Below are 9,919 nucleotides of genomic sequence, written 5' to 3'. Positions count from 1 at the left end.
CATATTTAGTACATAATTAGGATATACATTTGATATTAAAAAAAATCATATTTTTAAAATAATAATAATAAATAAAACAAAAACTGTATTTAAAAAAATTGTAAAATTGACATAAAAAAAACCCAAAAAATTATGAAATTTTCATTTAACAATGATGTGAAAATAATTGTTAAAATTCACATTTTACTATGCTTATATATATATATGGTTTGGTTTTTACTAAAAGTATTTCATCTTTTCTTTTCGGGTTTGGGCAAAATTTGGACACAAGTATTTATACAAGCTGAAATTTATGAGAAAAGTTTGGCTATTTTCCAAAATTGTCTAATTCAACCAATACCAATAACAATGTGATGTATTTGTTATTATCACGTCCTAGTTAGGAATTAAGATTGTTGTTTGTCACTAACAGATGTCCTTTTTCAAAAGTAAAGAACAAAAAAAATTTAAGGAGTCTGAGCAACAGAGTTTATAGCTTATTATGTATTAAAATATAGACTGTTCCAAAGCAAATGTCATGATAATACAATGACCATAAATCTTGATTGTGTTAGTAGTATATACACAAAAATAGTGATGCGTTTAAACAAGTCTTGCATAAAAATATGTACAAGCCCCATTTTCAGTGAGAATTAATTCATCCCTTGTTTTTGTACTGTAATATAAATATACCCCTCTGCCCCCGGTCCGGTCCAATTGGTATGATATGTTATGACTCATCAGGCTTTGGCTCTAGTACTACAGGGATTTTCTCCTTGTGATCACCGCGCAACACCTCCACAGTTATCTGAGAACCAACAAATATGTCTAAATAAGCTTAACGAAGACTAAAGAACTTTAGAATTGAAATTTTAGTAGTCAATTCAATCGTTTAAAGTTACCCCTTTTTCCATTACAAAAGTTAGCAATAACCCAGAGCAAAATTGTAGAGTTGCAGTTCAATGAGTTTAGCACTACGCCGGAGGAGTTATCATGATGCATAACAAAAAAAAAAAAGGACAACAAAACAAAACCAAAAAAAATAAAATGAGAGAGAAAGAGAAAGTTTGGGAAAGAAGCATATAGAGTACATTGCATTTATGAACTCAAACCACACAAACACACACCATTTACCTCTACAGCATGGTTAAAGATAAACATGCTACCAGCAAACTTTAATTGAGTAACAGAAACTGCCACACCCACATCCACTTTACTAAGATGCAGTGCTTAACTCAAACCACACAAACACACACCACCGTATATAAATCAAAGTGACCAAAGACAACAAGTATATTCTACTATACGGTATTAGTATCAGTGAATATATATATATATATAAGAATTGAGAATAAACAGTTGTTTAGCAGTTCATGACATTCATGATATCCTTTGACTTGCTCAACCTGGGTTAATGACTGATAGAGACCTTAAAATGCAAAGAACATTTATATACTCGACTTAGTGGAGTCAAAATTAAAATTCTCCATAGATTTTTCTAACTTTGTTCTAAAAGTATCATTAGAACAAAATAACAGCAGAAAACGAATTTCCAAAAAACTAATGAAACTTTACCTTCTCGCCCACTTTGCATTGGTCTAGAACTCTATACAAGTCGCTGCCACTAGATACTTTTTGTCCATTCACAGATGTTATGATATCACCCAATATGAGCCTTCCATAGGTATCCCTTTTGGTTGGTTTTAGTCCCTGCAGAACATATTTCATCAGTTCCACTGACATCAACAATTTCAAACAACTTTTAACCAAAGGACTCAAAATTAAAATAACACGATCATCCCCACTGCAACTTAGATTGGTTAAAAAGACGGCAAAATGATTACCGCTTTGCCAGCAGGACCACTGGCAGGAGCATCCAAAACGAGCACCCCACTAACCCCCAACTGCTCAACAGATTGATCCGGTGCAAACTTAATCCCCAAAATAGGTCTTGTAACTTTACCAAACCTCACCAGCTGGTCAACTATGCCATTTACCTACATTTGTAGACAAAAGAAGTATGAGTCGCTTTGAAGCATAATCAGTATATCCTGAATTTAGAACGTAGTGGCTACTCACAGTGTCAACTGGAATTGAAAACCCGACACCGGAAGATGCACCGGATGGAGAATATATAGCTGTATTTATCCCGATAAGATTTCCAGAACTGTCTAGAAGTGGTCCTCCGCTATTACCGGGGTTAATTGCAGCATCAGTCTGTATGACATCTTGAATTGGACGGCCTGTAGCCGCAGAGCTAATTTCTCGACGAAGCCCACTAATAAAAGCATTAAGAATTCATCAGCATCATAATTCTTTCCAAGGAAAAAAATAATTCATAAACAGTACAGCTGTAATATGTATTAGGAATAACTTTGCTGTATTCCCCTCCTATATTATTCTTTAAAGTTTCTGAGTTGTAAAGAACTACTTGCATTTCATTAAAGAACAATCCGTAGCAATCAATTTAGCTCTTTTACTTGACAAAGAAATTAGTTTTAATCGCAAGTCACCGTGGTTCATATTATACCTACAGCTTTGTCTTCTTCTACTCCAGTGTACGTCTAGAAAGTGTTACATGGCATCAACAGTTTTCCAAAATGACAACCTTTAAAAGGAGAATTACCAAAGTGAGCTTCTTTCATCTTTGCACTAAGCGACCAATTGTATTTCCCAAATGTAAAAACTAAAAAGTGGATTGCTATGAAGTTATTTTGCAAATAATATTTTTTTATTAGTCAGTTTGGACTAGGCAAGATCTAGCATGGCGAATACCAAAAACGTTAATAACAAGTCTAATAAGGACAGCCGTTGAAATCACAGTTTAGTTGGAGGGGAAAAAAGAAAACAGAAAGAGAGTTCCCTGAATCTTTACCTAATAACACCAGTGGTAAGAGTATGGTCAAGTCCAAACTGCCAAAATACACAACAGAAAAAATAAAATGTTAGTTAATACATGTAAAATAACAAAACCATTCGTCCAACACAATATGTTCCAAGTAATGTATTTATTTTAGGAACATAAAACATAGAAACTGGGGATTAGAAGGTAAAATCATTTACTTACAGGATTGCCAATTGCAAAGACTTTCTGACCCACAAGCAAATCTGCAGAGATGCCAACCGGAATAGGTCTCAACTTGTCTCTCGGTGCATCAACGTGTATCACGGCAACATCCTTGTCTTGGTCAAATCCAACTACTTTAGCATCATAAGTTGTCTGGTCAGCAAGAGTGACCCTGTCAAAAATATCAGCCCTACTTATGAGACGAGAGAACAAAAGCAGAATTGTAGATCACCAACTCAACAAGAAATCATTTCAATCTAAACAAATTCAAACCCAACTCACTTGAGATCGGAAGCACCTCGGATCACATGGTAGTTAGTCACAATGTGACCATCTCTATCCCAAACAAAGCCCGACCCAGAACCCTGCGGAACCTCCAAAACGTCGAGTGTAAACACGTCCTGCCTAAATCGATATCAAGACCCACAAACGAACCATCTCAGGAACACGAATAAATAGACTTCATATAAAGAAACTTAAGCTCTAACACAAAAAAACAGCAGAGTTGAGCATAGTCGAACCTGGACGCAAGATTGGTAATGTAAACGACAGAAGGCGTGTTCTCCTTAAAAAGACGAACCGTAGCGAGCTCATCGGACTGCAACTTCCTCGGCGTGGTGACAACAAATGCGGAGGCCGGATCGACATCGGCGATGCAAAGGGAAAGAGACAAAGCTAGGGAGGTACAGAGAACGAGGAAAGAATCGAGAGAAATGGCAACGGGCTTAATAGAGGAGAGGAGTTTGGAGAAGGAAGAGGGTTCGAAGGATTTAAGTGGAGTCTGGTTTTGATGGGACTTATGGCGGAGAAGAGAGAGGATAGAGATTGGAGTTTTGCGGAAGGAGGAAGATGAAGATTTAGACAAACACAGAGATGGATTTCTGTATGTCGAGCGAGAAAGTGGAGAGAAAGTTGGGGAAGAGTGGAACACCGTGGAAATGAGTGAATATGCAGCCATCTCTGGTCTTTCCTTTTTTTTCGGGACAGATGCTGTAAAGGGATTGACTTGTATGATTCTTCTTATATTTGCCCCCTTTATTAAATTATTAATTAATCTATTTATTTTTTATTAAGAATGAATGAGAGGAGAGGAGTAGCTCAACTGGTCCCTCTCTCTCTTTTTTACTTTCATTGGAAAAAAAAATTCATACGATGGATATTTTTGAGTATGTACAAGTAAAATGTATAGTGCTTTGCAAATTTGTTTGTCTACATGTCTTGTAAATTTTCATAAGAGGGGTATTATTTATTCTTACTAGGTAGGTCATCCAGTGACGAGAAGTGTCCTTTGTAGTCGGAGTTGTAGGGCCCTCGAGTTTAGGTGTGCACGTTTGTAACCTACGTGGTTAGAAGAAGAGGAAGAAGCTAGGCGTCTCTAGTAACGTCTATACGTGATATGGTGTGATAGAAGGCTCGCCACAAGCCACTAATTAATCCCATTATTGTTCTATAATTTAGCCCACCAAATTGAGAAAAAGGTTTGTCAAGATTCCAGGTGGGTACAAAGACACTATTTACAATACATTTCCTAAGGGTCTTAACTCCCTAGGAACAGCATCAAAGTTTCCAGCATTTACGTCTGATTCAAGCATTGGTCTTTTGCCAATTTCCCAAACTATGCCTTCTGCAAGGTGCTCTTTATTTGGTGTCAGCATCACAAAATTTGGATCAGCTCTTTGGTAACTGCGAAACACATGAAAATAGTGTAGTGTAAGGTAAGCCATTCACATCTGCAATGTATGAAAATATGGCTAGTGATCATGAGTACAAATTCATGTACCCTCCTCATCAGTTGCCCTCATATCAAATAAACTGGGCATAACCCTCTATGGTTATTCTTAGAATGTATGAAATCATTAAATGAACTTGACCAGAGATAAGCAAAATTATGAGCAATGAATAAGCCTACCTGGCTTCTCTGAGGTGCTCAACACGTAAACCAAAACCATATGCTGTATTTCCAACAGTGTGGTCTCTTGTAGCTGCAAGACAAAGATCTCAATTGATACTTGTTGAAGACTTGGATCAGGACAGGAAGTAATTGCTATCTTTACATCATATGATATGATCCATGTGTTCTTGAAGTAACTTAACCATGTTATGTTATCCCGGATGTTTGCGCGTTACCATCAAGTCAAGAGATAAATGATTTGCCAATTTTCAGATCATATACCTAAATTGCTTTATTATTTTCTGTGGGAACAAGAAGAAAACTAGAACGGCTACATTTCCTTTATATGTGTAGATACTAGATAGACCTTTGATAGTAGCAATTTCTCCTACAACCATCTCTAGCCAACGACTACAATTTAAAGTGCCTTTTGAAAGAAACATTTTTAAGTTTTGCATGAAGCGTGAAGTTTATACACATACGAGTATATCTAGATATGTACTAAAAAACCTCACCTCATCTTTGCTTGTCTCTAAGCATTTTGAGATTTTAGATATTCAAGAACGATTAAAATATGTACAAGTTTTACCAACTAGAGGTACCTGAAATACTCAATGTGAAAGAAGGTTTCCACCATGATTTAAATGCACATGTCCCTGATGAACTGAGAGGACCCACCTTTCCCTGCATACATGAATTTTAGATGTGTCTGCTGAACATGATATCATCATGAACAAAAGCATCAGATCAGAACCATAATACCTTCAACATGAAGTTTTTATTGGCTTGCCAAGATGCACCAATTTGAAAGGTAGAATTGTGTATCTTGTTTGATGTTTCGACACTGTCAATGCTTCAAATAGGACCACAAGGCATGAAATATCTCCAAATAAGTAAAAGAAAAGAATATCTAAAGGAATACCTTGTCTGCAGTTCAAAACCGAAATCAATATAATTTGTAATTCCAACTACTTCATTTTCTTCAAGAGGGTTCTTCACCTGTTTAGTTGAAGCAGTTCAAAGCTTGTTATATTCTAGAATAAATAAGGCAAGACCATACAGTGGAAGAATGATAATGGCACAAATTCTAGAAAGATTTATACAAAGATATATAGATGAAATTGAGATAAAAGAATAATGAGCCATGAATTATCAACAGAGAGAGAGAGAGATACCCGTCTTTGGACTACGACGTGTTGATAGAATGATGCAATAAACTGCAAATTAAATTCAGGCATGACACTTTCACTAGTTCATATTCATCAGAACTCATAAGATTAATATCATTTGAATTTACTATATACATATTATAAGGTAAACGAAAAAGATACACACATATATATATATATATAAAGTAGCTCAAACTTCCATATCAAAGGATAGATTTTTCACCAAACCATATATTACTATGCAATACAAGCAAACAGTTGGGCAATGCTATTAATAATTCTAAACATATAGAACAAAACCTGGGAACTTTTAGCGAGTTCAAGACAAAAATGGAATGATGGACTTAGAGGACTGCCTGATCCCGCTCCATAGCCAATTGCCCCACTCCAATTCTTCAAATTTCTAAACTTTGCACCATCTTTGCTTCCATCTGAGCAAAACGTGGGGAAGGTTGGGCATCAACAAATGTGATCAACAACATATATTTATTATGTTAAAAATGATACCTAAATCCTACAAATGCAAACTGCAGGGCTGAGTTCGCACATCTATACTCAACCCAGCATATAATAACATCACACTTGGGACAGGCAGATAAAAACAATAATGAAAATTTTCAGAATATATACCACAAGGGCACAAGGCAAGAAATAAGAATCTTAGTTCCAGGAACCACTTAACAAATAAGCCTATATACTTTGAACTAGAGTTGGAAGTCCCAAGAAAAAAAAAACTTACAGACTGGCTCATACTGCAGTCCAGCAATTACCCTTCCCACTCTGCTCACGAGCCATGCGCTTTTTGGAAATTCATCTCTCACTGCAAAGTATGACAATTATGAAGAGTTCAGTTCTTATGGCACCAGGTATGTTTAGATGGTAAACAAGCAAATGGAAACAAAAACTCAAGGCATTCTAGAAGTAAGAAAGATGGTCGATCAAGGTTTTTATTTTTCCTTTAGAAAATATATAAGTTAAATCAGTAAGATATTTTTCTCTGTCAAATCCCTAAGCCATGTAAACTAAGAGATGAGGCAAAATTTACAACACTTTAGCTGGAAATACAATACCCCACAGGAGCACTAAGATAGCATCACTACAAAAACGAGACCACTACTAAAAGGTTAAACGTAAATGATAAAGAAACTCATAAATTTGATTTCAGGTCACTTACAGGAGAAAGGCATGCATGTGGCTCCAAAAGATATGCTTCTTGAACCATATCTCAACCCCACAACACCATAGTCTTGGGAAGATACTCTACAAGAAAAAGGACCATTTCATCAACAAAAAAGTAATGCCTGCACACTCAATCTAGAGTCTAGACCAAAATAATAGTCTCATATTTGCATAAAACATTCTGATATAGTTGAACCTTTTCCTCATTAGCAAAGGGAAAACGCCAAATCCTCCAATTCCAAGTTTGGAGTCGAAAAGGCATGATCTCATTTGCAAAACCCTGAGTGAAAAAAAAAATATTGGAGTAAGTCAAAAGACATAGTTTTAAGTGAAAATAAATAAACCATTTTTCTTCTAAAAGAGCTTACGGATCAGAGCTCGACACGAAAAGATCAACAAATGTATGAGGGTCATCAATATCCCTACCAAACCAAAAAGAATAAAGGAGCATTAAGAACTTGTTCTATGCAATATTAACGTTCAAAATGCCACACAACAGAAGCAATTAATTTGCAAAATAACTTTACTTGTACAATACCGTTGCCAGCGGAAAACTGCATTGCCAGCAATATTCTTCTCAGGTTTGTGATCTAACGGACCTGAAACCTAACCCAATTAAGGAAAAAAGAAAAAGAAAAAAAAGTATCTCCACGGTCCAAATTCAACAATTAACTTTTAAGCTATGTTTACAAATTCATTATGGCCATGAAAATAGAAATAAAGGAAAATTTTCGCTTTCTCATCTATCCATTCACGTGTTTACTTATACATTTATGGAAGAACAAGAACTAATTCCTCTCCAAACCCTTTCCCTATACTATTAGCCAAAACATAAACAATACAGATGTAACAATAATAATTATTATCAAATGTAGGATGTCAATATATGGAAGAAAAAGGATACAGTAGCAACCAAATCAACATGGGGGTCATCGATTGGCTTTAGCATTATCATTGTCCTGAAATGTTGAGCTTCTTCAAAATAATCATCGAAAAGGCATTTCAAAGCAAGCTTCCCAAATAACAAATTATACGAAGACTCCAACATCCTGTAGTACAAGAAAGCATTGAGTTAAGTTGAATAGAACAAACGCATTAAGATCATTGAAAATGTGGATCAATGAGGGTAGGTAACCTGGTACGAGCAGCGAGAGGAGGAAAATCGAAGAGTGGAGGAACGAGCACCATTGGCGGTGGCGGTTCCTTGTCGAACAAGTTGCCCATCACTGTTTTCTATATCTGGCTAGGGTTTCTGTAAGAGTGTTGAAGAAGAAGAAGAAGAAAGCAGCGGAACCAATTTCAATTCTAAAGAGAGCCTCGCCTGCGCAATCGCCTCTGGCTCACTCTCTTGGCCTGAGAACGTGTCAGTGGCGGCGACCTCATCTTTTTGACAAACAATTCCAGCAATCCGGCGGTCCCATTTGGGCTTGGGCTAATGTATTAATGCAAAATGGACTTGAGCAAAGATAGTTTTGGCCCAAAAATAATTACCAGTTTTTGTTTGGGAAATTTACACAAATACCATAAAAAAGCAAACTTATTCTAAAAATACCTTAAAACAACTTATTTACACATATACCGTGCCACGTCAGCCTGGTATACTGATTTTGAAAAAAAATTGGGAAACCCCGCTTCCCAAAAAAAATTTGTTGTTGTAAAAAGTTACATTTTGGTTACTTGCGATACAGATAAGATACCAATTGGTCACTTTTTTTTTTATAAAAAGCTTTATTTTTTATCATATTATTTTAAATACTTTTTTGTTACCTCTAACTCTTACATGTAGACATCTTAATATATCAATTAGTTATTTTTATGTTATATTATGGTATCTTGTTATTTAAGATACATTTTGATAACCTTCAAACTTATTTTAGAAACTAATGAGTTGCAATATGGAATAACAAGTTACCATATAGCTTATTAATAAAAATTGATGCAGTATACTACACGATAACTCCTATATGAAAACTTTTATTAAACTTTTGTAGTCACTCATGTAATTTACATGTTTTATTATTTAAGATATTTTTACGTTACATTCAAACTTATTTTAGAAACTAATTAGTTATCATATAGTATAAAAAGTTACTTTTATAATTCCAAATTACCATGAATAACTTATTAGAAAATAATATTATTTAGTATACTACATAATTACTTTTAAAAGCTACATTTTTAGTTGCTTTTGAAATCATTTAAGATACCAATTGGTTACCTTTTGATATATGAATAAATTTTTGGGTGTGACACAAATTTAATTCAACCAACTAACTTAGTGAGTTGCCAAAAAGACTATTTTTACTAGGGGTGGCAATTTGGGTCACGACACGATGACACGACAAGACACGACACGATTAAGGTAAACACGAACACGACACATTTAATAATCGTGTCGTGTTCGTGTTTGAGTTTTTGACACGTTTAATAATCGTGTCGTGTTCGTGTTTACCTTAATCGTGTCGTGTCATAATCGTGTCGTGTCAGACACGATAACACGAATACTTTACATAGGTTTTCTGATTTTTTTCGTATAATTATGATTAATCGTGTCATAATCGTGTTATCGTGTTCGTGTCATGTTGACCCGTTTAATAATCGTGTCGTGTTCGTGTTCATATTTTTGACACGTTT

At 35.3% G+C, this 9,919-nt stretch overlaps 2 protein-coding genes across 3 annotated transcripts; both read right to left on the bottom strand.

The window, feature by feature from the left end:
* Window positions 1–454: 454 nt before the first annotated feature.
* On the bottom strand, window positions 455–4,140 carry LOC133818150 (protease Do-like 1, chloroplastic). 2 transcript variants are annotated; one of them, XR_009885801.1, is made up of 9 exons: window positions 3,568–4,140; window positions 3,329–3,451; window positions 3,047–3,218; window positions 2,855–2,892; window positions 2,059–2,257; window positions 1,824–1,976; window positions 1,555–1,689; window positions 882–953; window positions 455–787 (listed from the first exon to the last, which is right to left on the bottom strand). XR_009885801.1 is itself a non-coding variant. In XM_062250864.1 (8 exons), the coding sequence occupies exons 1-8, from the start codon at window positions 4,002–4,004 to the stop codon at window positions 710–712; spliced, it is 1,335 nt and encodes a 444-aa protein (XP_062106848.1). In that variant the 5' UTR covers window positions 4,005–4,140; the 3' UTR covers window positions 455–709. The 2 variants fall into 2 exon arrangements, 1 of the variants encoding a protein (XP_062106848.1); XM_062250864.1 differs by lacking the exon at window positions 882–953.
* A 303-nt stretch (window positions 4,141–4,443) lies between these two features.
* LOC133818151 (uncharacterized) lies at window positions 4,444–8,690 on the bottom strand. Its single transcript, XM_062250865.1, has 14 exons — window positions 8,421–8,690; window positions 8,190–8,334; window positions 7,824–7,891; window positions 7,654–7,707; window positions 7,482–7,565; window positions 7,281–7,366; window positions 6,846–6,926; window positions 6,407–6,537; window positions 6,113–6,154; window positions 5,860–5,936; window positions 5,700–5,790; window positions 5,540–5,621; window positions 4,956–5,028; window positions 4,444–4,729 (listed from the first exon to the last, which is right to left on the bottom strand). The coding sequence occupies exons 1-14, from the start codon at window positions 8,507–8,509 to the stop codon at window positions 4,561–4,563; spliced, it is 1,272 nt and encodes a 423-aa protein (XP_062106849.1). The 5' UTR covers window positions 8,510–8,690; the 3' UTR covers window positions 4,444–4,560.
* Window positions 8,691–9,919: the final 1,229 nt, after the last annotated feature.

Source organism: Humulus lupulus, chromosome 2, assembly GCF_963169125.1.
Source record: "Humulus lupulus chromosome 2, drHumLupu1.1, whole genome shotgun sequence".
In the NCBI taxonomy this organism is placed as follows: Eukaryota; Viridiplantae; Streptophyta; class Magnoliopsida; order Rosales; family Cannabaceae; genus Humulus; species Humulus lupulus.
This window is presented reverse-complemented; position numbering and strand designations above follow the sequence as displayed.